Genomic DNA, 27,688 nt, shown 5'->3' with positions numbered 1-27,688 from the left:
AGGAGAGGGAGGGAAGAAGAAAACAGGGTTTACTGCTTCATTCAGTCAAGACTGAAGAGCACCTTAATCCAGATCTTTAAGTCACTGCGACATATAAAAAATAAACATGATTAATTCCTAACTGGAGATTTCAATCATCTTTGATCTATCACTTTCTCAGGTATCAATAAATTTACAAAAAAGCTGCGGAGTCCATATGCAATCGATAACAATGAACTACTTGACTTCCTTTCCAGAGTCCCTTCAGATGTACAAGTGGTATGTAGGTTTCACTACTATTACTACTATTTAATGTTGTATGGCTTTGGGTTTTAACTTTTAATTCTTTTAATTTCAAAGGTTTTAGAAGAACCAATTAAAGTGAAAAAGGCCTGTAGTAGATTTTGCCTTTCAGGAAAGTAGCCCACTTGGGGTGTTGTCCAAGAAGAATTTTATAAAGAATGGGGAGTGGAGAAAGGAGAGAGAGAGAGTTACATCAAAAACCTACCAGGGCTCTTAGGGGCAATTTTCCTCCAAGGAAGGTTCAGCTGGAGTTTGTGAAGGAAGTCGCCATTACCTGAAGGGAGGAAATGGGAGTATAGATGATGAAAGCAGAAGTGCCAAAGGACATGTGAAAAACCTTTCTTTGCATAATCTGCAGGGATTGAGTTTTAAAACTGCGTGTTTTGGAGACTAGTGGGGGGGTGGGGCCAGGGAGAAAAACTGGTGTTTGAAGACTGGGGCACATCTCAGTCCTTTAAAATTCTTTGAGTTTAACTAATGCCCATTAATCATCAACTATTTTCAGAATGAATGAAAAATGTTTTTAATCGAAATCTTAAAGCTACTGGCAGCAATACCTTTTTTCTTTTGTTTCAGTTGAGTTTTTGATTTGGTGTCAGACAGGAGAGTGGGCTGGAGGGAGATTAAGCCTGTATTAAACAAACAAATTGCAAAGAACCGTTATCCAGTCTTTCAAAACAGATAAAGATGGTTTTGCTTTGTGTTACGGACAGTGAAGACCCAGCCTATTAACCAAAGTTCACATCAGGGCTCTCATGTAATTTCTGGCAGGATTTCCCTTCTGATTCTTGCTGTATCACTCTATTGTTTTCTGCATCCCAGCTGCAGATCTCATACAGCTTCCAGGGTGAGCACTCTTCCCACCCCTGACTCCAAACACAGTCTCTCATTCCTTTGCTTTTCCTTCCTTTGCCAGAAAATGACCACCTGACCAGTCTTTCTCTGAACTCTGTTTAAACAGGTGCAATACCAAGAACTGAAACCAGATCCTTCTCATAGCCCATGTAAAAGGAAGAAAAACAATCTTGGCTAGTCAGCTCCCAGCACTGAGGAGACCAGCATCTGTTTGGGAAGATAAAAGAAAAAGCCTTCAGCCTCAGCAGCATTTCCTTTCTTCCTGCTTTTTATTTATTTTGTCTTTTTATCATGATCGAGAGAATTTGTAAATAGTGTACAAAGGCATATGTCTTTGAAAATATACTTCCATTGTACAGACTCAATTTGATAAAGGTTTAGCTGTTGCTGTGTGAAAGCCTTGGTGGCTGTGGATAATAATACAACACACTGAAACAACAAATATAAGAATGGTAACACTGGGAGATATACACTTCTCTAATTACAAGTGGAAGAACTAGAATATCACATTAAATGCTCAGCTGTGCTCTATTAAATCTACATAAAATGTAAATGTCAATTTGATTTTAAAGTTTTTTTTTTAATGTGACTATTTTTTATCTGCTAAGTAATCCATTACAGTTTTCTATGTTTTATACATTTCAAAAGAGAAAGGAGATCCCAAAATCTGAATAATAGAACAGATGCATTTCAATTTAACATAGTAGTTCTACTTCAGATCCTGACATTCATTCCTGTGCAAATCATAAAGATATGACTCGGCTCATTTTAAGCTAATGAGTGAAGGCAGAGTCACTCTGTCAAGATAATCCTGCATACTCTGCAAAGAAAACTTCCAAACCTTCTATCATTCCATCTAAAACCTTAAAATCTCTACAGGACTACACGTAAATACTGCCAGGTTTATAAATGGTTGCCTATCTGAATTTTTATACTATCACTACTTTAATTTATATCAAGTTAGTGGGTTAGCAAACCAGTTCAGTTGTCACAAATACTAGCAAACTAAATCCGTATTGCTTTTGGTGTCTCTGTGCATCTAAAAATATTTACTATTCAACTGTTCTCACAAAGTATCTGCTTTCTCATTAAATTACTGAAATGCTTTAATGCATAGTATAATTTTTGTTATTAGTGTGAATTTTAATGTAAAGGAGAATGCAGTGTGCTAAGTGATATGCTAGTGTTTCATTATATTCATTTATAGAAAAACTATTCTTGTTAATATGAATGCATGAAACCTATTTTGTAAAAAAAAAAAAAAAAAGATACAACTGCTTATGGGGTGGGGGGGAGTTTGTCTTTACAAAAATGTTTCAATACTTACCATAGAATCTATACTTAAAAATTGCATTCCCAAGATTTATGGTAGTTTTTGTACCTAACTCCCTGATAAATCAAGGGAGTATACCTCTGGAGAGAGAAATAATTTGGTGAGAATGTTTTACTTCCCTGACCGGGTACAGGATTAAGTTTGGGTGAAAATGCTATAGAAAATGTTTTTGCACTACTTTATTAATAACTGGGATAGGGTGAAGGTGGGGGTGATGGAAAAATGTAGAAAAGTCAGAAATACATATATATTTCACTCTAAAGGAAGATTCTTTAAAAAAATAATCTCATCAAAGCTAATTTTTAAAGTATTTTTATTTTAAAGCTATGTTGTTAAATACTATTTCTTATGATATAACTATTTTGATCTGTTTATACACTATGCTTGAAAGAGAATGTCAATTAAATTCCCTTTCTACAGAAAGGCTTTGACCTCAGTATGCTCTATTTAGCTCACCATGTTTATAATGACATGCTTATATCTGCACACCATCACTGTTTGTTACTTAGACATAATATTCCATGAAGCTGATGATACTACAGAAAGTTTATGGATGGGCTAATTTGTTCAAAATACCTTTTGATTATACCTTATGCGAAATTTATGTTGTGTGCTGACAGTGTCTACTCAAATGTCTACAAGCCTGATATAGTACAACTTCAGATGTACCTAGTGCATAGTAACCATTAACAGATGCCCAATTTTTGTTTCATTCTACCAACTTTCAGATGTTAAGTTTAATGGTAATGTTAACTACACATTCACTGCATTAAATAAAAAAAACTCTTTTCTAAGTATAATCTGTACTCTTTTTTTTTTTTTTTTTTTTCCTGTGGTGGTGGTAGAGAGAGGAATGCTGGAGGATTGTTTGCATATTCTTACAAATGACACTTCACTTAGAGGAACTTGGTTTGGTGTGGACACATAGGACCTTCGCCAAAACCCTATTGTTGTATGAAACTCAATGCCTTTAAAGGATTGAGCATGGAATGAAGTTGATAGAAGAGGAAGAACTATCTTGAGGCATGAAATGATATTCAGAGGGATCTTCATTGCTTTCAAAAGTACTACATTCACAGGCTGAAAAGAAGAAACTGTGTCTAATAAAAGTTGAACTATTTCTTTCCCCTTCTCACATAGGTACAGTTTTGCCTTTTGAAAGCTGTTTAACTTTAGTTTTTAAAGATTTTCCATGTAAATATTTCAAGATATCTTTAAGAGATTAAATGTCACTCCAAATAGGTGTTAGACTGCTAAAGACAGTAATCTTGTCAACTATTAATACCTTCCTCAGTATCTTTTAGTGAGTAAACTCACTAAAGGTCATTCACATGGGAAAGTATTATTGCCAATAATTGTGGTAATTCCTAAGAAAAGCATATTAAATTTCTTTTTCATTTATAAAAAGAATGTAATACTTGTTCATTTTGGTATTGTTCCACGGACTCAAATTGACAGATGCTATAGGGATTACAAATTACATTTGAACCAAAGAATACACTAGGATAATCTGAGTTGAAAAATTTTTTTAAAGATTTTATTTTTAAGTAATCCCTACACCCAAACTGGGGCTCTGAAAACTCACAATCCTGAGATCAAAGAGTCTCATGCTCCACCAATTGAGCCAGCCAGGCGCCCCAAAAGATTTTTTTTGGCGAGGGGCGGGGGGCACCTGGGTGGCTCAGTTAAGTGCCTGACTGGAGCTCAGGTCATGCTCTTGTAGCTCATGAGTTCAAGCCCCACATTGGGCTCTGTACTGACAGCTCAGAGCCTGAAGCCTGCTTCAGATTCGCCCCTCCCATGGCTTGTGCTCTGTCTCTGTCTCTCTCTCAAAAATAAACATTAAAAAATTGAAAAATAAATAAAAGATTTTTTTTAAGCAACTCTGCTTTGTGATACATTTATTAAGTACCTAATTATATGATTTGCCCTGTCACAAGCATTGATCCAACCAATGACAGTATATTAAAATCAAATCTGGAGCTAAAGTAGGTAAGAACAAAATTTAATTGACAGGTTTCTGGAAAGTATCTTTTATAGAATTTTATTCTATATTTAAAAATGAAAAAAATTTAGTAGTAAACTCTCTTACCCAGGGACCATGGGAACTTATTTTTCCATTTTAATATCCAAATGTCTGTAATGCTGTAAGTGGTCTAATTTTGTATTAACTAGTCTTATGCAGAAGTTTTATGTAAGAGAGTAAAGACAGCCACCATTCTATTTCTTGCAAGAGCTTCAGATATTATTAAAGTGATGCTTATTTAAATTCTGGGGCTTTAAATGTCATGTGTGAGTATGTGTATATGTACAGATGCCAATTCATTTGTTTGATTAGAGTATCTGGAACCAGACTTTTCTAATTGCTCAGTCAAGTATGAATTAAAACTACATAAAAAACGTAATGAATACTTACAATAGTGTCATTCTTTTCAATTATAATTCTCTTTCCCAGGATGACTGATGTAACTCACTGAAAGAAAAAAACATAAACCATTCTTTTTTTTGGAGAGAAAATGCTATCTCTTATGACTCAGTTTCTACATTTGTACAGTGGCAGTGACATTGTAAAAGTTATTTCAGCTGAATCTTTGAGATTAAACACCAAACACAATCTCTTGTTATATAAGGATACTATGCAAAAACAGAAACAAAAACAAAAACAAAAAACAACCAAACATTAAATGTCCAAAGTGGTCACTTGCTGCAGAAACTAACACCACTGTGAACGGTTTGCTGGAAGTTAATGATTATATACCCCCATTTCCAAGGGGATTTGTGCTTGGAATCGAAAAAGTGCAATAATCAAATATGGAAGTGGTCTCAAATGATTTCAATTTATCAAGATCTTCTTTCTTTGCATTTTAAATTAATAGCATAGAAGTGGTCCTTCAAATGCACAAGCAGTATTTCTGTAGACGGTTTTTTATCTATATGATGGTTGTGTCTCCAAATGTTACTGAACAATCGTGAAACTCCGTTTTTAAAAAAGTATCTAATGGCACTGCTCTTCTGCTCTAGTCAATTAACAGCATTAGTATATTAAGATGAATGTTTTATTTGTATTAAGGAGAACAGAAATAGGTAAGGAGCTGTGCCAAAGTTTTCTCAGTTTGTAGCAAAAGTAAAAATGCAACATAATTCTTCCCTGCTGGAGATTCTTCAGTGTTCCTTCAAGAGAGAAAAGGAGTGACCAACCTGAGTCAATGAAGGAACCTGCAAACCACCTCTTATTTTCTTAGGAGGAAAGCACGAGAGATTCCAAGAGCTGGCCGGTTGCTGCTGTTGTGCCAAGATGATAATATAGACTCAGTTCCACTTATTATCAAAGACAAGCTTCACAAAGGCATGAGTCAACTTGAGACATTTTATTTTGCTAAAATTCAAATGGTAACAAGTTTAGGGGAAGGCTCACAGCATAGAGAAAGGTGCACACCTGGCCCCAACCATGCTTAAGTGTCTCTTGATTACAGGAGACCCACCTGAGACAACAGTCAAGAGTAATTACTGAGGCAGCTGGACTACAGAAGAGGGCTGAGAGAGGGGAAATACCCATGTGTGTCCCAAGTTCAGAGATCTTTTAATAAAGCCATTCAGAGAACTGGAAACCTTACAACTAAACTCTACATCATTTGCACAAAACATTCCTCCTTTGTACAGCAAAATTTTGTTACAAGACAAAATCTGTGTAACCTGTAATACTGAAATCACAGAAAACAACTTATTGGTGTCAAGAACTTATAAACTCTCAGAAAAAATTGATAAAGATTATGTGTCTATTTTCTATTATACAGAGAGGGATAATGTTTGTGCTTTTGTTGACTCTGTTGTGTAACACGATAGGTAACTGACCCAAGTTCTGACCCAGTCTTACACAATGGTATACTTACTCCTTGCCTTTGATCTGGAACTCTTACATGGAAGATTCTATTAACACAGAGAACTAGCAAACTACAGCAGGGTCTTTGAAGTACATGGGAACCCACTGGGAAAAGTCAAATACTTCATATGTTTGAAAAAGTAGTTTTAAAATAGATCAATGTGACGGTCCATTTTATTCATTTGAAGTTACTGAACACTACTTTAAAAATTTCCCTGTAGGATAAAAAAAAAAAATGCATTTTCAGATTTAACAGAGAAAACCTTTTTGGGGGGTTAGCACAAAACATCTGGCACATGATAGCCAAGAGTCAGGCACACTAACTCTTGTGGGGTGGGGCAGCAGGTACACACCCCTCTCGTGGCACTAGAAGCTAATATGGAGAACACAGAAGTACTTGATAACGCATGACTTCCCGTGACTGTGACAAACCGGACAAGCAGGTGAGAAATCTCCCTCCAAAAACAAATACTGGAATATTCACCACTGCATTATGGTTACATTACAGGTATCCACAGAATTCATATAAATTGTTAAAATATTCTATTTTGAATTGTACTATTAAAATAGTACCTTACAAGCAATCATTCTCCTAGCCTTCACAGAAGAGGTGCAAAATAATATGCTCTGGAGAAGAGGGTAAGAATTCTCTCAGTAGACACTGGCTGCTTGTATCTGCATTAATGTTGTATAGAATAAAATCTATAGTAAAAAGTGAGTTTTTTCCAAGTCTGGGATGATACAAGAAAAAAAATGCCCAGTAACACAGTAGTAAACTCCCTTCAAATGCATTTAAGCTACAGCCTTGATTCAGTCTTAGTTTCTCCCTGTTTTTGGTGTTGAATCTGAAAAAAACAATAACAAAAAAAAAAAAAAACAATCAGAAAAGTAATTCTTCAGGTTCCATGAATACTTCTAAAATCAGAAAAGGCTCATAGTGAAGCTATGTTATCATGACTCCACAAGGTTTCTACATGAAGAAGTTTAATCTTTAACAATTTAAGAATCTTCCTAATGGCCCCACCCTAAACGCTACTTGGAAGAGGCTTAGAAGACTGAAGCAGCATTTATCAGTAAAATGATGAGTAAAATGATGAGTAAAATGATTCACAATCAAAGGTGGGGTGAGGCATACAGTCCACATATATTTTTTTGAGATCTACATTAGATGGTACTGTATTTAATTATATCCTTCACTGAAGAAAAATGGCGTGTTTTAGAAACGTACTTTATATTTTATTTTTTTTATGTTTATTTATTTTTAGGTGTGTGTACAAGCAGGGAAGGGGTAGGGAGAAGGAGAGAGAAAATCCCAAGCAGGCTCCATGCTGACAGCACAGAGCCCCATGTGGGGCTTGATCTCGTGAACCGTGAGATCGTGACCTGAGCCAAAATCAAGAGTGGGATGCTCAACCAATTGAGCCCCCAGGCATCACAGATATACTTTATATTTTAAAAATCCAGTAGATGCCATTTTGATTAAGAGCTTTAGAAAAATTTCAAGACTTGATTCTTACGTTAGGAGCATTACTTTAAAAAATAAATGAGTTACTGGCATTATAAATATGAATCATGTTACAAAGAAACTTGGAGAAGTGAAGAAAATATTCGAAATTCTATCACAAATACAACCACTATTAGCAACATATTTGCTTATAATATATTCCCCTACGTAATTTTACTTAATTTTTAATTACATTTAATTTTTAATTACATCCTATTTTTAAAAAAGAACTATAATTAGTCAAGAAAAATGGCATTGAGAGAAAACCAGTCTAACCATTTTTTTTGTAAATGGCTTTCAACCTCTCCTTAAGCCCATTTCCTCCAATAACATGACTATGAACTTACAAGTATTGTGCAAGGAAGAGTAAAGGAACTGAAGTCATGGGGAAAGAAACTAGATTGGCCTAACCTTGAGGAAAGGCCTGAATATTGCTAGTCAAGATAGCCTATTTCTGATAATACCAGTAAACCAGGGATTTTGATCCTCCTTTATTTTTAATGGAGTAAAAGACCCTCAAACAAAACAATTATCTTGACCCTTTGGTTAATGAACATTATTCAAAAATTTCAAAGATAGGTTAGTTTATTCCTGAGATTAGGAAATCTGCCTATATGCTTTTTGTCTGATTTTATACTTTCATTAACTTCTCAGTCAACAGAAATCTTTACCCTCTTGAGTCCTTTAAACCACAAAGACTCCTGACCATTTTCCCTTAGCCCTTTGCCCAGTTTTCATCTTTACAATTATGCTTTTAAAAATTCATGAAAAGCTCTTAAAATGCTTATTTTAATTTTACTGAGTATTACTTATTGCTCTGTCATCTCACCTCTATGTTGTAAAAAAAGAAAGAACGCAAAATAGAGAAATGCATCTTTAGGATGGAGTCAGATAGCAAAGATACATATTCCTTAAAACAAAAACAAAAAACTATTATAAATCAAACTATTCTGGTCATTAGAAAAATTTATCAGTGTCATGACATAAGCCATTGCTGACCTAACCTTTAAGTTGAGAAGTACTGACAACAAACTAAGTCCTTTTTATCTGTCACCACTTGAAGATTAATGATTTTTTCAACCGGACTATTTCATTTTGAGGACAGAAAAAAATGGAGAATCATTGGAAATTTCAGTTCATCTACTATTAAGATAAATGATAGTATAATAGGTGTAAATTCAAAGCTGGATTCCAGATTTTCTGTTCAGTGCAATTTACCTGCTGGAATTCCTAACTACATTAAAACAACAACAACAACAACAACAACAACAAAAAAAAAACAAAAAAAACACACATTCTTCAGTAGAACTAAATCCTATGTTCCAAAGCAGTTAGCCATTCTCTATTAATGTTTAACACCCATTATGCATAAATGTTCATTTGCTCCAATTCAGATGCTTTTGAAAGAAAGGAGATTGTATTTACCAAATCTGGGTTTCATATCCTAACAAGATTTGGAGACCATGATAAAAAATTGGAGAAAATGTTTGTGTCAGTTGTAATTGGAGACAGCTAATTGTAAATGCTTGAATAAGCAACTTTTATTTTTTGGTCTATACTAAGAGCAATGTTACATGTTATAAGCTACACACACACACACACACACACACACACACATATATATACACACACACACACACACAGACACTACATAGATCTATAAATTATATCATATACTTATTAGGAGTACTGGTTTTATAATAACTGATTACTGGTTACCTTGCCAATTTAATACTACTGGATCTTATTTCAGGAAAGCAGTTTAAAAACCCAGATATGTTCACTCTATTTCTGTTTTAAACAAGAAAAAAAATATATATTCAACAGTACAAAGACAACATTATAAAAAAAATCACGTATATCTAGTCCTATGAGTTATGTTTTTGTTTTTTTTTTTAAACACAGAGTGTAAGTGAATTTATAACAAAAACTATACACTTACACTTAAAAAAAAAGGCCTATAGTAATTAATTCAAACATACAAAATATTGGAAAATATCTATATATCAGATTATAATTTTGCTTATAACACAAAAGTACTCCCAAACAGCAGACTCCTCTGTGATAAAAAGCTAATCATTTGGATTTGTGATTGGGAAACATTAAGAAGCCTCTATTCTCAATTAATTTAGTATGTCTTCCCCCCCTTCTTAACAATTCACATAAATTCATGGGTCTCAAGAAACAAAGATGTTTATGGGCGTTTGTTGCTTGAGGCTTTCATGAACTGGAAAGCATGATTCAAAGACTAGCACTTACTGAAAACGAGAAACTTTTTAAAAAATCTAGTGATCCATGATGGTAAAAATCTTTTGTTTGTTTCATCTGAAAAAGGTCTTCTTTTAGTAAAATTTGCAATAGTTGGAAAATGCATGCTTTGGAACCAAGCAGAAACAATCCCACAACCTTTTCCAATTAATTTAGTCTAATAATTTCTAATTCTGAATCAGAGCAAATAATTGCCAGAGAATATCCTCCCACCACAATTCATTTCAACCCAAAAGGTTAATTTTTTGATAACATGATTTGATTTATAAGAAAGAGTTAAGTATTCAATGTTTCCATGGAACTGATGTCTACACTTTGACAACACCAGGCACAGCCTAATTCCAATAATGCCATCCCCCAACCTTTCTAACTCAATCCACATTTGTTATAAAAACAATTATCATTCAGAATTTTGCAAGCTCCACGTCAGCAGGAGGTGAGATTGGCGTGGAAGCTGCGTGATAAATGCCTGAGGGAAAGAGAGCCTCATGTCACTCAAAGATGACCCTTTCTTACTGCTTCAGGAGCAACAGTGACAGGCTCTCATCAAGTTCATAACTTAACTGGAAAGGTGTGTAAAGGCATATGGATTGCACATTCCAGCAATAGGGTTTTCATGAGAAGGTATTCATTTAACTTTCTGTAATAGCATAGACAGCAATGGCAAACATTTCCTGGTGTTTATATAAAGTATCCTAGCATTAATGCATTTGTGTTTACCTGGAATGCGTATTAATTCCCTAAGATTGCAAAAGCACACCCCCCACATTATACTCACTCTAAAACAGAATTGCTAAAATCCTAATGATCAAAGGATTAAAGTTTCAGATCTAATATACTACACAGTTTAGAAACACACAAACTGAAAAGCTTTTCAACAGCCTATATAGAAGACAATAAAAGTAACAATATTTCAATCTAGTTTACCTTCCTAGACTGTAAGCTTTTTTCCTTTTATTGTAGTCAGCCCTGTTAAGCACACCACCTGGAATATAGTAGGTGTTCAAGAGACAAAAACACTGATTAATTTCACATTTGATTTATATAAGGATAAATGCTTTTCTGGTCATCTTGGAGTTAAGGAAATGACAGAAAATGTATAAACGTGGACCACTTTATTCTGCATAGGGAAATTAATAACTAACAAGCTAGAAAATGTTAACTTCAAAGAGACCCTTCCTAAGAAGCTACCAGTAAACATTCTAAAACCTTTTATATTCCAAATATTTGTAGGGATTACATATGGGGAAGGGTGCATCTTAACAGCTCAGAAATCTTATTCCAGGATTTATTTACACTTGTAATGAGGGCCTTGATAGGATTTTTTAAAAACAAATCTAGTGAACTACGATATTAAATCTAGCAATGTATGAGAAAGAATAGCATAACTCAGCCTTGCCTTCAGCTGTTGGAACTCTGAAACATTTACAACTAAAAGCCAGGACTCGAAAAGACTATGAATTTTATTTATTAATATTTCTATTTCATCTACCTCTAAGATCAATCTGAAGCAATTATTGTTTTCTAAAATAAAACATAAGGAATATTAGAAATCAAGTTTCTCATTGAAGGCTTAAATTCACATACATTTGTCCAAATTCATATACATATATTGATATTGTTAACTAGGACAAAGAACATAGTAATCTGTTTGCCAAGTTGTACTTCTGAGTCAGTGCAAAACTACAACGATACCTGATTAAAGGCAGAGACCTCAATAGCAGTTTAGTGTTTAATATTTCACATTATCATGACTTGCAAAAGTGGGCAGATAGACGGTTATGAAAAATTACTTCTCATTGCAACTAAATGATATTTCTTAAGATCATTTAATTTAGAAAACTACTTTTTCTTAGCCGTGCAAAACCCTAACTCATAGCACTGATTATTTTATTAACTTAGAATTATCACCTATTTAAGCAATTACTATCTTAAGTGACTCATGGTAGCTAAAAAGAGAAGGTAAGAGTTAGACAAGAAGCAACATTTATTAAGAGCCATATAAGGTGATAGGCTAACAATTCTATCAAGACAGAGATAATACCTGGTGTTATTTCCATTTGATAGGTAAAAAAACAAAAGCTCAGAAAGGAACTTGCCTTATAATTTAGCTAATAAGATATTAAATAGGGATTTGTAACTATGCCTGTTAGATCTCAAAACTATGTATTTAAGTTTATATTAGTTGACCAAGCAATTATTCCAGAATGCCTTCACAACTGAAGTAAAGTGGCTATTCTCTGGAATAAAAATGTCCTTATTCAGCATGTTGGGAAACATTTTACTAGATCTTTCTGAGTATTTTAATGTTCCTCAGTCTCTGCTGCGTCATGTTTTCTCTGATACTCTGGCAGATTAAGTAAATATTAATGAGGCTTTTATTTCACATCTGAAGGCTAACTAGAAACAACTAATATTTCTTACAGTATGTGTAAAAAATTACTGATTTAAAAATATAGAAAAAAAAAACCTTGATTTTTATTCAGAGCTGATATAGCAGCTGAAATGTAGCAGTTTTCAGTTTAGATTATAAACCCAGTAATAAAACACTCAGAATTTGTATCTTATTAAAAGATTTCCGAGATAAAACTAAAGTTTGCTTCTTTAGTAGATTAATTGCTGTGAGATCATCACTTTAGTTACAAAAAAAAAGCTAAATGGAAGTTTTAACGTTTCTTTTTCAGCTGTACCACAGTGTAACTTATTCCCACAAGTAAAGCAACTCCAATTGCAAAAGTGGTTATTATCCACACCCTTTCTTTCAGTCTTACCATAAATTGCTGTTAGAAAAAAAACTGCAAATTGAAACATAAATTCATACTACACATTAAGATTTTAGATAATCTCAAATCTATTACTTAGTTACCACTTATAATCTTGATATTTGGTAAAACTTTGTACGTAGCAATATGTTTTCACTTACAGAATAGTGATTACATGGAGTAGAAATAAACTGTACATGAACTGCTAAAATAAGGTAGATCAAGGGATTAAACTGTCAAACTTGGCACATTCACTGCATTTAAAAACCAAGAGAGTATTATTATTGTAAATTTTAGAAACGTTTATTTTACAACAAAACTAAACTGAGTAATTTTAGCTCAACAGCCTACAGAGAAGAAAACAGGTAGCTACATGCTTATAGGTACACATATGCATGAATATCCTTGTCATGATTCTAAACCTCAAATCCCTCGAACAGAGGATGTTACATTTTGATTTGAAAAAATATTTAAATTAAAATGTTTTACATGTACAATATAAATAAATATTTTCAGAATAAGAAATAATAAAGATTAATGAAAACAGCATACACCAAATGAAACTCTTTTTACTTCTGAGTCAAATTCTACAACATGGAAAAAGTCAGGGGCTTACATTTAGAGTTTTGCAGCAGCTCATTAAGTGCTTTTGAAATTCAGCAAAGCTGCAAATTCTGTCAATAAATAAATAAAATTATTATTTGTTAATAAGCTATGACATCCATGAGAAATGACAAAGCAAGCTAACTGCGTTTGGAAAGTGGACTCATTGTTTTTGGCATCATCACGAAAACTCTGTGACTGAACGACACATCATTTCCAGTGTCACCAATAAGGCCTCAGTGTGCACTCCGGGGCACACTTTTACATTCTCAGGCAGTTCCTTAAGAATATTTGGGAGCGTCTGCAATGTCTTTATATTTCTAGCATAAAGATCCAATAACCAGTCGGTGTGAGCACTGGTGGCTTCCTTATAATTCTTACAAGCTACAAGCAGCTCATTTAGATGAGTTAACCCTTTGAAAGCTAAAAGGAACTCCGAAGATAAATCAAAAATTGAACAAAAATTTAGCAACATCCTACTAAGTAAAAATGAACCAAATTCAAGTTGCTGGTGGTAAAAATGTTTCTCTGTTTGTGCATGAAAGTTCTCCACTGTATCTTCTATTTTTGTAATGGCAAATAGTTCCTCCTTGATTTGAGATGATAGCACATAATCCAAGGGCAATTCCCCCTTAGAGTTCCTCTGCTGTAAAAGCACCGGGCCTGGGAAAAAGAAAACATACAATGTTAAAACATTTTTATTTTGGCAGCTTAACAGTTGTTTTCTCTATTTTTTCAAAGCATCCAGGTCTCTGTTTACAATCCAAATTTGTCCTAATTCATGTTGACAAAATTAACTGGCTATATGAACTGAATGCCTAATAAAGGTACATTAAAAAAACTCAGACTTTCCGGCAATGCCTAATTAGGTTTGCCTAAAAACAGAAGCCTTAGTTCAATAAACAATAGATTTAACTACAAATTTAAAAGAAGCATGTAAAACTTCATCAATTGTCATCTTCACCTAAAAATTTCAGTGTTCCCAGAAGATATTAACAAAATACATTCATCTTCAATTTTGTGTAAGAGTCTTAAAGGTATCGTAATTTTACCAAGAAAAAAAAGTATTGTCCCCTTCCGTGGCTAATAGGTGACTGCATTAAAGACTACAAAACCTTGCATAGCCACAGATCACACTTTTCACTTATTCCTGCTTATGTTCAATTTTTAGTACAAAAACTGATTCACAAAAAACTAAATGTTAACTTCTCTGGGTCAAAATCAGATTTCATCTTTCGGTCCTAGCTAAACCTATCTATATCTACTTAGCAAACACTCAAGAGTTTATCCCCTGGGTAGTAAAGGATAATATGGGAAGGGCAAAAGAAAAATGACTCCGTATTTGGTTACATAGCACTGAGTACTCTGTACCCCCCCTCTGTCAAGTCCTATAATTATTTATGCGTTCTGCCATAAAAATGTTATAAGGGATAGAAAGGTTTTAGTACTAGAAGACATGATCAGAAGATCCTACATACAACAGAAGAATATGTTGTCAGAGAATAGATTAAAGCTGCCAAAATTCCTAATGATGAAACTGATGAAACACATGTAGTGGTCTAGATATAAAATGTATTTAATATAAAAGATCAGCAAATGAGAATATGTGATTGATTTCATGGAAAAAAGAGAATTCTATATCAAAATTAGGTAGGTCTCGTCATTATGTTTTATTTCAAAAAACTACACCAAATGATTCCCTCTTAAAAAAAAAAAATACAAGAAAATTATAGACCCAAGATGCCAAAAGTAAACAAAGGCTTTAGAGATGTAAGTAAACTCTTGAAATTACTTCTCTCAACACTGGGTAACTCATAATGAAGAGTTAATGTAGTTACTATAATGATGGTGTTAAACCATCTGACAGATCCAAAGTCAGAATATGACTACGGGAAAGGTAAGTGCAAGTGTGACTGTCAAAGGGCTGTAGTAAATTCACCTACAAGTAGATTTCCGCTCTTATGACAATAAACTCATACATTTACTATTCTTCACCAAGAGCCATGGAAAAATTCACTTTGGTCAGTATAATCCCATTCTCTTCCAAAGAGCTGGACTTAATACAATAATGGCTCTACCATCGCTTAGATCATTTGAAGCAAGGCCAAATACTGGCTTCGAATGTCACATACGTGATTGAGTAGAAAAATAAAGCACTTAGGAGACAGAACATTATAGTTTAGTAAACATGTAATAGTAAAAAAAAGTGGAAGAACTGAAACACATATTGATTATGAAATGGTGTCACTAAAACAGACACACTAAGGCCTTTAGGGGGCAGGAGAAGACTATAAATAACCAAATTGCTTAAGCTACCAAGCTATACAACCATTCACTTATGGGTATATATTGGGGGGGGGTGGGGGGGGAGGGAAGGGGGTGAAAGACACCTAAAGAAAACATGCTTTTTACTTTCATGCAAAATGAAACAGCTTTAATTATAAGAGAAAATAATTTTAAAGTTAGCACAAATAAAAGTCACAGGAAATTTAACACAAATTTTTATTTCTGCATTACAAGCTAGTCATCACTTTTCCTTTGTTTCTCTTGTAAAACACAAATCAGTTATCTGTGAAATTTAACCTACAGTGTATACTATTCAGTTCAGATATAAGAAGAACTTCACTTAAGAGGGGGTTGGAGGTGCTATCTGAAATGCAGAAATCAAAAATTAGAAAAAGCAGATGAGTATTAAGCTCAAGTTATCTCCATCACAAAACCCCTGCACAACAGTTACATCATTTGAAAAAAAGCTTCCTACTGTAACTTAAGTGACTGCAAAATATGAATGAAGAAAAGATATTCTAGGTTATCTTTTTTTATAGTCTGTAAAGAAATGACTCATTAAAAAAAAGATTAAAAAAAAGATTAATCACGTTAGCAGCTACATACAAGAAATGAAACAAGAATGAAAAATCCAAGTAATCACAATGGAACATTTACATTTTTTTATTAATAAGCTTTCAGAAATGGCTGGTTCACAAAGACATTACACAATTTAAGTAAAAGGATTAATATTTAAAATCAACACATTCAATTGAAAATACACCCTCATATACAAACCGAATAGGCTTTATAATTAATAAAAATAAATAAATATGTATGGATTATGAAAATGCACCCCTATTAAATAAAAGGTGCTTATGTTCTAGGAGATTTTTTATCTTTTTCACTAATATGAAATAAAGGCATCTTTCCTTACAGATCTTAAACATAAAATGCTGTCTACCTTTAAGGGATTCATCAAAAAACTGGATAATTTATAAAAACCCGTTTAGCATAAATGCACTCACCCCCATGCTGTAGTAGCAGCTTGCCAATTTCTACATGTCCGTTTGACAGTGCATCATGCAAAGGAGTCACCCCGTCCACTTGAGTGAGCAGATCTACCTCTGGACAACGTTGCAAAATTTCCTGGACACACACTGTGTTGCCATAGTTACAGGCTTCATGCAAAGGCGTCCAGCCAGCATTGTCTAAATTAGAAATCAAGGCAAGTTTTAGAACAGCAAAAGTAGGACTTTTGGTAGTGAAGTACTGATATTCTGCTTCCTTTATCAGTGTGACTTTCTAGATGCTTCATATAGAAATAGCATGCTTTGATAAAAATGTCTAACACATAGTCATATTTCTAACTGTAAGAAAATAAAACAGTTTTAAAATATGGATTTTGAGATCTTATCAAAATATGGACAAAAAATGTTTCTGCACTATTAATCACTAATTTCTTGGTTTTGTAACTGGTAATATTTTAAAGATATGTTAGGTAAAGAAACTTAAATGATTTTTCTTAATGTTGACATAAAACCATTTAATACCACAAATATTAAGACACTGGATCAGACCACAAAAATGGAAAACTTACCTTTAACATTGATGTCTATTCCTGGCAAAGAGAGAAGAAGAATCAATTTCTCCACTTGGTTATTTATGCAAGCTCTATGGAGGGCTGTTTCTCCTGCCATAAAAAATTAATAGATTATTCCAGAGAAGACAAGATATAAACTAAAGAAAATAATCAAAGGGCATGAACTAGGAGATCTGGCCACATGCCAGAAAATTATTTATTGAGTTTTCCTTTTGACTGGTTTAAACATTTCTCGCATTAAGAAAAAGAAGGGGGAGGGATACCCACCAATCCATAGAGCTTCTGTTCTATCAGCAATTCAGCAATGAAATTCTACTGCAAAAGGTTTAATACAGGCATTGTCTCCCCCTAGTTCAAGGTTTAAAGCTTCAATCCCGCTATAAAAGCTCCAAATGATCAGAGAACACCAAAAATACTGGGTTTTGCAGCAATAAAAGTTTAGAGTGCAATTGCCCTCTCTTAAATTTATTCATGAACCTACGTTAAATGTATGGCTCTTTTTTATACAGCATTTATAGCTTAATTCAAATGAATGTTTCTGGCTAAGCACGAGTGCCTCTACACACTCAAGTATAATTCAGAACTTCAAATCCATTAACAGATGGTTTGCTGCTTCTCAATAGGCTGTCTGGCTTGGCTACAGCAGCACAGAGAAGGAGAAATGGGGGAATCTTAATATAAACACACACACACACACACACACACACACACACACACACACACACACACGAAAGAAAAAATCCTAGTACCATTTAAAGCTGAAACAGAGTGACAAATGAAATGGTAAAGTTTTTTCTAGGAGGGATGCAATTAATGCCTGCTGGCTAAAAGTGTCCATATCCATCTCTGTTGTAACCAAGACTAGTAAGACGTAGTGATAATTTGATGTAACTTGAATTAAAAAAACTTATAATAAGCGACTGCCTAGAAAACAAATGAAATGATCAAACTCTTTCTTGATATGATACTAAATAGCATATTTTTAGTATTCAATTTTATAGATTAACTCTGTAACTTCTACCAAAACATCTCTTTTACATGCACTGAAAAGCTTTTGAAGTTTTTTTTCTCTATTATTTCTCAGTTCTCTTCCTCCCTCCCAGTTCCCTCTGCTGTTCAGCTTAAAGTCATTCATATTCATTTTACTTTCTGACACAATAAACAAAGAAAAAGGACACTGTGCAGTTAATATTGGAGTTCTCCTTTAATACATTTTTCACATTTTGAGCTAAATGGGCAGCTATTTTAAATACATGAAATGCAATTATGAACTTTTATTCATGTTGAAGGATTAAAAGAGCTTCACTGTTACTGTTCACATTGGTGTCCTAATGAAAATTTGTGTATTAAAAGCACAATACAGCTCTGTATCAAGAGACTGCGCAATTTTCTTTGGCCAGGTACAGACTCTTGGAAGAGTCTTATATTTTAGTTAAGAGGTCACTAAGTGAAAGAGGTGCCGAAGTGAATTATTACAGCACTATTCTTGTAACTCCATCCTTTAGGTACTTAGGTTCCAGTATAGTCAGAACCAAAAGCCAAACACATTTCATAGTCTGGGCTCAATGCCTGGGAGAAAAGAGTCCATATGCTTAACACAGCTATGTAACATAGACTACTCCCCATTCTTTGTTCACAAAATGTCTAGGACTGAGAGAGATGAAGACTGAATTATACTTTCAAATCAAAAGAGTCTAATCCCAAGCTGCACAGGTTGAGGTGGAATAGAAAAGTAAGGCGGGCAAATTTGGAATGAGCTCAATATGAGTTAATATCTGGAGAGGCAGGGGGAAAAAAGAAAGGGAGGAATATTCTATTATACTGAGTATTAAACAATCACTTTCTTTGCATAAATGACAGTTCAAAAAAATAATATGCTAAGAAGGTATTTTCTGGACCTAGTCAAGTTCAAGTATTCATCAGGGCCAGTGTGTAAAACTTGCAAATACTGACTACAACCATGAGAAGTTCCTAGCATAAATTAGATACTTGGAATACCTTTTAGATTAGTTTTGTGAAAATTCATCTTTGTAACTAAAGAGGGGCAATTCTCCTTGGAACATGATAATTCTCCTTCTGACTTCTTTTTCAATCTTTTTAATGATGAGGAACATTTAGCAAGGTTCAGCTCTCTGAAAATAAAGAAAAAAAAAAAAAATGAAAGCTGGTTTTTCACCAAGGTATGGCAGTGTACATTACATACTGAGTACTTTCAAAAATCCAGCCCCCTGTTCATTTAACCCCCCCACCCTTATTCATTCACGTTTTTACTGCTTATTTTTTTCAATATTTATTTCACATGTACAGAAATAAGTTTTCATGCATTAATTCTTATTTTAATAACGTGGTACCCCCAACTGCCCACTGAAAAATTTATGAATGTGGACTGTCACGTAGAGGAGGAGACCAAGTGAACTACATTTGGCAGAGAGAAAAAAAGCCAAGCGCTAAGATCCAAATGCAGGCCCTTGTTCCCCATTCTTATTTTCATATTCTGATCCTATTCTTTCTAAAAACATTTTAAGGTTTTCTGAATTTTATACAGTAAACTTTTAGAAGAGGTATCTCACTTGGGGAAAGCTACTGTTAACAATTCAGAGTATCCTACATGACTATAGATTCTGAAATCCTATCTTTATCATATTATATATACAAATAGTAATTTAAATCACAGGCAAAAATGGTGTAAAAGAATTTGAAAAACAGTTTTATTTCTTTTGGGAAGCACTTGCTCTTAATATAAAACATATACCCTGCATTAAAGAAAGTAATAATGTTGATCATATGTATTTATTTATACATCTCAAACTGAGTTTTGTGCTACTCAGTATAATTCAGACAACATCACAGGTAAGTATTAAGTTTAAGACTAATGTGTCCAAAAAAGGGCTGTACTTTAAAAAAAAAAAAAAAAAAAAAGGTTGATACATGACCATCACTTACGGTAATTCTGGCAGCCCTTCCACTTGTTTCTGTTTCGCACCATTCAGCATTAACAAGGCTCTCTGAGATTCAAGGCAAGGCCGCTGTCCCATTTTCTTTGATATCTGTATCTTTCCAGCCCCATGCACACCAGCCTTCCCCAAAGCTGGCAAATAGGAATATACCTGTTGCAAAATAATATTATAATGCTTTCTCAACTACAAAGACCTGGAAAAGCATTAAAAAGAAATTATCTGATTCATTTCACCATTAGATTATTTATATTTTCTTGTTTTAATCACTGGTTGCTACCGTTTCTCATTTGAACATGCCAAGATATTAAGAAAGCCGCTAGTTCCATGTCATTAATATGACATACGTAAAAAGAAAAACATCTTCTTGAAAGTAACTATTTTTTCAAATTCACTTTTGATGCTCATTTAGCAAAGTTCTTCTGATTAGCCTAATGTTCAACTTGTTATAGTTCATGTGCATATTTTAAATATTTATGGTTTATGTACAACCAGTATTTTGTCATTTCCACTTTGGTAATGCCTTCCTTCGACATGAAACAAGTCTGGAATAAGTAGAATAAGAAGAGCAAAAGTCATTGAAGACAAGGATTGCTGCAAAACAGTATTTGCCCAATTTGATCAATAAACAAGCATGTTTCTCATTTGTTGAAGAAACCGAATACAGTAGATCTTAAAGACAGACAAGATAAAACTGGAAAACCTTGAATCAAACGCAGCTTATGTATGTGTGTGTGTGTGTGTGTGTGTGTGTGTGTGTGTATATACACACACACACACACACACACACATATATATATATATGATAAAGAGGAATAGCTTGTGGCATCAATGACACATTTTGCTTTTTAAGTATCATTAAATATTACATAAAATTTTTTTGGATCTACATCTTTCCGAAATTATTATTTTATGTGCTATGGCAAGGAAACAAAGATTTTTGTATTATTTTTCTGTTATCAATCCTTAATTACTCTCAAATACGTAATTAAAATTTCTATTCACTAATCACTTCATTTTCAAGGTAGAAAATGCCCACTCTTACACAGAATTGAAAGGTTATATAGATTTATATAAATTTGTAAGATTTAGAGTTAATAAGCTCTGCCCAATTATTAGAAATAACAAAAACATTTTAAAGTTGAATTTATGAAGTCACCTTTTGGCAATTAGAAGAACTAGAACAGACTGGTGCTTACCATTTTTTGGAGAGAGAGTGGCTCAGAAGAAATGCTGATGGAACTCTGTGAACACAACTTTTTAAAGACTGCCTCTGCAACAAACATTTGAAGCCAGGAGGAGGAAAAGGAACAAATGAAAATCTCTAATTCCTGTGAAGAAAAGTCTGTACAAAGCAAGAGAAATAAAAATAGTTACTGCTACACCCTATAAAACTTCTTTCTACAGAGTATTTCTGCATGGGTGTCATTCATTGAAATGATGACTCCTACACCAGTAAGATTCATCCATATGATTTTAAAGCACAAAAAACAGACGATACTCCTAAGATGATACTTGTCTTTCAAGAAATTAGAAATTTTATTTTTTTTATGGTGCATGTTCTCACATTTGAAACAATCATTAATTTTTATTATTTTAAATAAAAGTTTTGAAATTAGATACACACACACATGAACAGAGAGATGATATATGAATAGATAGGTATAGGATTTTATCACTATATTTTCCAACTAATGTAAAGATATCTTCACACAATAGGGTTGTCTTTGGCGAACCAGTACTTGGTTTTTTAATGGACACATATATTATTTAATTTGAGATGACAGGAAGAAAGAAATTAGGCCCTTTCCCCTGACAACATCCATGAATCCTATAACTGCAGAGGAGGAGTAAATGTAAAGGAAAGGAAAATGTAAGACAAGAGAATGTATGAGGACATCCTTAGAAGTCTGTACCCATCTACTATATAGGAAGTAGGGGGAGGGGGCTATAATTTTAAATGACAAAACCAAAATGAAACACCAAGAGCCTCAAATCTTTTCTTCCAAAAACCTCAAGTTTTCCAATAACATGGAAATGCATAAATATACACAAGAACTGAAAGTAATAAAGGACTATTTGCCACATAAAATAATCTATTCGATATTATGAATTCTCCATTGATACTTTCTGTATAAGTAACAGAATGGAATATAAAGAATAAACAAGACCAATCAACAAGATGCTAAAAGAGCTAAAATTAAAACAGGACAAAAAAGTTGTGATATTATACAATATGGCAGATTCACTCCTGTAGGGGAGAAAACTTTTTTTCTTTACCCTTCTAAGTTCTTTTGGTGGGTCTATTAATTAAATTGACATAAGAAAGATTAACATAGGGAAAACAAATTTAATTCCTTTCATATGGGAGCCTCATATACATGAGAGGTTCAAAGGTAATTAAGGTTTACATGCCATCCTAGTTAAGGAGAATGGAGGTGGGGTCACAGGGAAGGAAGACAATTTACAGAAGATGGGAAAAGCAAATGTTTGGTAAACAAATATTTGACATGCTATACAGAGACAGTGGGACACAGAGAGGAATCTGAACAAATAGGCTTTGCTAAACTTGCCCTAGCTCACCACACCTAGCTTGTACTCTTTATAGTTACCTCTGCTGATATTTCTCTTTCAGGACCAAACCCTCTATCCATTTTGAGAGAGAGAGCACACGTGTGGGAGGGGCAGAAAGAGGGGGGAAGAGAGAGAACCTCAAACAGGTTCCATACTGTCCATGTGAAGTCCTATGCAGGGCTCGAACCCATGAATGCAAGATCATGACCTGAGCTGAAATCAAGAGCCAGATAATTAACAAACTGAGACACCTAGGCGCCCCTCGAGTCTTTTGATACTTGATTATCTTTAGTGCAAAATAATCCACCTGCCAAAGTGACACATTCTCGGGTGGCATTTTTTTCTCCCCTTCAGTCCAGCCTTTGAAACTTCCGAAGAAGTTTAGCATTCTAGAAGCTGAGTTGATAGATTGCTCCATCTCACTGAACCAGTCTCTTAGCCCTGAGAACTGGTCAGTTCAATGAAAAGAGTTGTGTCTCATTTCAGGAGGTAGTAATACAGGTGTGCTCCCAAAGTTAGGCCTACATTGTACAATCTGGAATTTACTAAGGTTATTTTTATGGAAGCAAAAGTTAATAGCTGGGACAGACTATAATCTAAATCTCTAAGTTGTGAAGGCAGCCAGTCAAGATTTCTAGATGTCTGGCTCAAAACACCTTCAGACTGAACAAGTGCAGGCAGTGGCAATCATGCAGTGTGTGTCTCTGGTGAGTTTTCTGAGTGGCCACACAGCATTAGGTATGAAGACCATCCATGCAGGAGCTCGTTTGCAGTGTGAATGTCTCTGGTGAGTTTTCTGAGTGGCCACACAGCATTAGGTATGAAGACCATCCATGCAGGAGCTGCTGTGGTAATTTCTATAAAGTTTCTATCAAGCTATCCAGCTTTTGCTTGCACAGCTTCAGGAAAAGGGATATTTCAGTTCTCAACAATTCCAAGTCAGAAAGGTGGGGAAAAAAAACTTAGAAATGCCAGTTTGGAGATTTATAGCCAAATACTGGAGGGAACTAGAAGAATTCAGCATCTAGTCCAGTTTACAGGTATAAAACAGGACCTCAAAGGCAATTAACAGAAACAGGATCTGATATCCATAAAAGTGTATTATGGAAACAATTTTTCTTTCTACAGTCACCCTCATTTTATCAAATATAACCACAATGAGACAAATTCATTTGCAAATGAAGTCTAGTAAACGTGGCTGATTATTTACCTAAGTGCAGCAAGAATAGATATTGACCATACAGGCTCTTTTAAATCTGCTGGAACTTTTCATAAGGAATCTCAGATTGACCTTTTATTTTTTATGATTTTTAAAAAGTTAATTTTCTTTTCTTTTTTTTAGTCGTCTTAACACCCAATATGAGGCTTGAACTCATGACCCCAAGATCAAGAGTTCATGTTCCTTTGACTGAGCCAGCCAGGCATGACTCTGATTGAACTTTCAAAAGACTCTTGAGGCTAGGAAGCCAAGCAAAGTTCCTGCTATAAGACTTTGCCTGCTATACCTATAGACGTGGATAACTTCCTCTTTTCTTGAGGTCTCCAAAATATCCCAAGGTTTCTGAGCCTGCTAGGAAGTGACCTTGTTTACCTGGTAAGGCTGCTGGGAATCCTGAAAGCAAGGTACCAGGCTGTTTTTCCAAAGGGATTTAATGGCTCCATGAAGTCCGCTTTAGTTCCTTAAAGCTGTCTGGTCATAATGCGATTCTATGCACATTCTCAAATATGACATTCCAGCCAAAACTTTGGCAACATAACCAATGTATCCAATTGTGTCTTGTTACAAGGAGAACCGATTCTTACTGAACTTATGCAAATAACTGTACTGCCATGAAAATAAGAATACTAAGAAGTTTCTGAGTTCCAGAGAGATCAGGTAGGGAGAAAAGGTTAAGGTTTTGTCTTTGCTTACAAAGGTATACTTTACCAGTTTGTTATAAAGTTTCCTTAAAAGTGGAAAAACATAACATTAAAAAACAGTAATGTTTCAAACAAAAAGTTATAAAAATTATAGTCATCCTCATTAGTCCATTCAGTCCCATAAAATTAATGCTTATTGATCAGGATCTTAGGTTTGCAGTTTTAGGAAATGATGTTTCTCCATCAGAGTTCTGCAAATCCTTACCCAATTAAATGGTATGATCTTAAAATTATGAGAAACAATATACTACAGTATTTGTCAGAGTTCTTTCCATGAATCTGAGGATGAAACATATTCACAATGCAACAGAGCAGAACAGTAACTCTTTGTAAATAACAAACTTAAAAATGGCCCTGGTTATTTGGTTATCTCTCTGGCACACATCTTAAGGTAAAGACTAGAATGGGGCACCGGGGTGGCTCAGTCAGTTGGGTGTCTGACTTTGGCTCAGGTCATGATCTCATGGTCATGGGTTCGTGCCCCACATCAAGGCTCTGTGCTGACAGCTCGGAGCCTGAAGCCTGCTTCAGATTTGTGTCTACCTCTCTCTCTCTCTGCCCCTCCCCCGCTCGTGCGCGCGCTCTCTCTCTCAAAAATAAATGAATGTTAAAAAAGTAAAAAAAAAAAAAAAATGAAGACTAGAATTACAAGTGACAACATTATACCAGCACATATCACATTTCTGGGAATTTTATATTATTTTTGGAACACTTACATACAACTATAGAAAAACAACATAAAGAAGGCTTAAGTATTACTTCTTATTTGACAGTGTTTCCCATGTGACTTATCAAATAAACCTAATTTGTTCAGGAATGCACAAGTGACAAGGAGAAAGAACATATCTTTTGCAATACTCCAGGGATCCTTTGCAAAATCGCAAATTTACTTCGAAGTCACAAATGGCTTTAGAATTCGATTTTGAGAAGTTTGTCAGAGTATCAAAAGATTTTAGGGCAGCCTGGGTGACTCCTTTGGTTGGGCATCTGACTTTGGCTTAGGTCACGATCCTGCGGTCTCTGAGTTCAAGCCCTGCATTGGGCCCTGTGCTGACAGCTCAGAGCCTGGAGCCTGCTTCGGATTCTGTGTCTCCCTCTTTCTCTGCTCCTCCCCTGTTTGTGCTCTGTCTCTCTTTGTCTCTCAAAAATAAACATTAAAAAAAAAAAGATTTTAGAACGCTTGGTCAAACAGTATCATAAGCCACTGTGAGATAACTTAACCAAAGTGACAAAGATTTTGCACTCAAATATAGAAATTCAAGTAGCCAGAAAAAAAACAAAAAAACAAAAACACCTTGGCAATAGAGAACACTCTGTTTTCTTAAGTAATCAAAAACTTGTTAAGACAACAGAGGAAATTATTTTGATAATACACAGAATTGTTGTTTCCTAGGCAGATTATTTAAAAGGTGAATAAAAACCTTTCACATTATTGAAAGAAAATCGGATGGTCCAAGAAAACTCTGCCCTTTTAGCAGATGAAAGAATACTTTCAGTTGTACTTAAATGTAAGTACATTGTTGACCTCAAAGGTTATTTTGTAAAACCCTTATAATAAATTCATTTAACTTTAGCCAACTTGACCTTGAAGGTAAAATTTTCTCTCCTTCCCACTCTGAAACAATTAGGAAAAAATTACTTGTTTCTCTCTTACCAAAAACACATCTCCATACCTCATACCTTCTCTTAGTCAGAAACTCGACTTGTTCCTTGCATGCAGTTATCACCCCTATTATTTCCAGTAGTCTTAATTACATATATTAAATAAAATTCTTAACCCTTAGAAATGTTGATTTCTAGTAAAAACTAAGAAGTAGACAATTGTAACATTACCAAGAAATTTTGAACACATTCAATAATTTCTAGAAATATATTGTTCCTCACAGTAAATCTGCCAAAGTGACAAAAGACAAGTTTACTAACACACCAAATATCTTTAGTTCCTCTGTGAATCCAAAAGGGGATAAAACTTTATACGGTAATTAGTGTTGTAGTATTTTATCTTATTTAGAAATGATCTAGTATTTCCATCTTATTTAGAAATGAATTTCTACCGGGGTGTTGGGGTGGCATTCAACTCTTGATTTCGGCTCAGGTCATGATATCCCAGTTTGTGGGTTCGAGGCCCACATCTTCAATGACACTGCGGAGCCTGCTTGAGATTCTCTCTCCCCACCTCTCTCTTGTCCCTACCCTGCCTGCACGCTCTTTCTCAAAATAAATAGACTTTAAAAAATTTTAAAAAAAAAGGGGGCACCTGGGTGGCTCAGTCCGTTGGGCATCCGACTTCGGCTCAGCTCATGATCTCACGGTTTGTGAGTTTGAGCCCCACATCAGGGGGTGTGAGCTGTCAGCTCTGAGCTGTCCGCACAGAGCCTATAGTCTGCTTCAGATTCTGTGTCTCTGTCTCTGTCTCTGCCTCTCCCCCACTTGTGCTCGGTTTCTCCTTCTCAAAAATAAACATTAAAAAAGACATTTTTTTAAAAGAAATTAATTTTTATAATGTAACTTGACTTTACAAACAAAACTCTAAGGATTTAAGAAGTTACCAAAGAGATTTGGAAAGCTTTTTAAGTACACATACCATAAAACATAATTACTGTGGAAAAAATTCACCTAACAATTCTCATCTCACTTATATCTACCTAAATCACTTGCTCCCAACAGTTATGTTCGGATTACCCATGAAAATCTCATGAGATAGACAAAGTCAGCCATCCCAACCTATTTTTCTTGCTGACAAATTTTTTAACAGAGATAACATGAACTTATTTCACTAATAAACTCAGGTACAGTAAGTTGTATGTCTGCATTATATTCAGTGTTGATAATTTTAAAGACATGTCTATTGTAACTAAACCAATGAACTTAAACTAGCTTTAATA

General features: G+C 34.4%; 2 protein-coding genes and 1 long non-coding RNA gene across 24 annotated transcripts in view; 1 reads left to right on the top strand and 2 right to left on the bottom strand.

Annotated features, from left to right (window-relative positions):
• Positions 1–3,267, top strand: part of MCTP1 (multiple C2 and transmembrane domain containing 1) — a 535,596-nt gene extending 532,329 nt beyond the window's left edge. For 15 of the 19 annotated variants that reach the window (XM_042990098.1, XM_042990113.1, XM_042990072.1 and 12 more), the window contains 2 exons: positions 161–258; positions 1,244–3,267. In XM_042990098.1, the coding sequence (XP_042846032.1) occupies positions 161–258; positions 1,244–1,315 (170 nt within the window). In that variant the 3' untranslated portion in view covers positions 1,316–3,267. Of the gene's footprint in view, positions 1–160; positions 259–1,243 lie in introns of those variants that run through there. The other 4 variants (XM_042990169.1, XM_042990134.1, XM_042990086.1 and 1 more) reach the window with 2 other exon arrangements.
• On the bottom strand, positions 273–7,608 carry LOC122239668. Of its 2 annotated transcripts, XR_006219009.1 has the most exons (5): positions 6,361–7,608; positions 5,669–5,846; positions 4,887–4,943; positions 840–911; positions 273–556 (listed from the first exon to the last, which is right to left on the bottom strand). It is a non-coding gene; the product is annotated as an uncharacterized LOC122239668 (long non-coding RNA). The 2 variants fall into 2 exon arrangements; XR_006219008.1 differs by having other exon boundaries at positions 5,669–7,608.
• A 4,005-nt stretch (positions 7,609–11,613) lies between these two features.
• Positions 11,614–27,688, bottom strand: part of SLF1 (SMC5-SMC6 complex localization factor 1) — an 82,572-nt gene continuing 66,497 nt past the window's right edge. For all 3 annotated transcript variants that reach the window (XM_042989966.1, XM_007078910.3, XM_042989973.1), the window contains 6 exons: positions 21,509–21,654; positions 20,299–20,462; positions 19,354–19,487; positions 17,353–17,445; positions 16,781–16,963; positions 11,614–14,150 (listed from right to left, as the gene is read on the bottom strand). In XM_042989966.1, coding sequence (XP_042845900.1) covers positions 13,669–14,150; positions 16,781–16,963; positions 17,353–17,445; positions 19,354–19,487; positions 20,299–20,462; positions 21,509–21,654 — 1,202 coding nt within the window. In that variant the 3' untranslated portion in view covers positions 11,614–13,668. The remainder of the gene's footprint in view (positions 14,151–16,780; positions 16,964–17,352; positions 17,446–19,353; positions 19,488–20,298; positions 20,463–21,508; positions 21,655–27,688) is intronic.

Source organism: Panthera tigris, chromosome A1 (genome assembly GCF_018350195.1).
Source record: "Panthera tigris isolate Pti1 chromosome A1, P.tigris_Pti1_mat1.1, whole genome shotgun sequence".
Lineage (NCBI taxonomy): Eukaryota > Metazoa > Chordata > Mammalia > Carnivora > Felidae > Panthera > Panthera tigris.
Note: the sequence above shows the minus strand (reverse complement) of the source record. Positions and strands in the feature narration are given on the sequence as shown.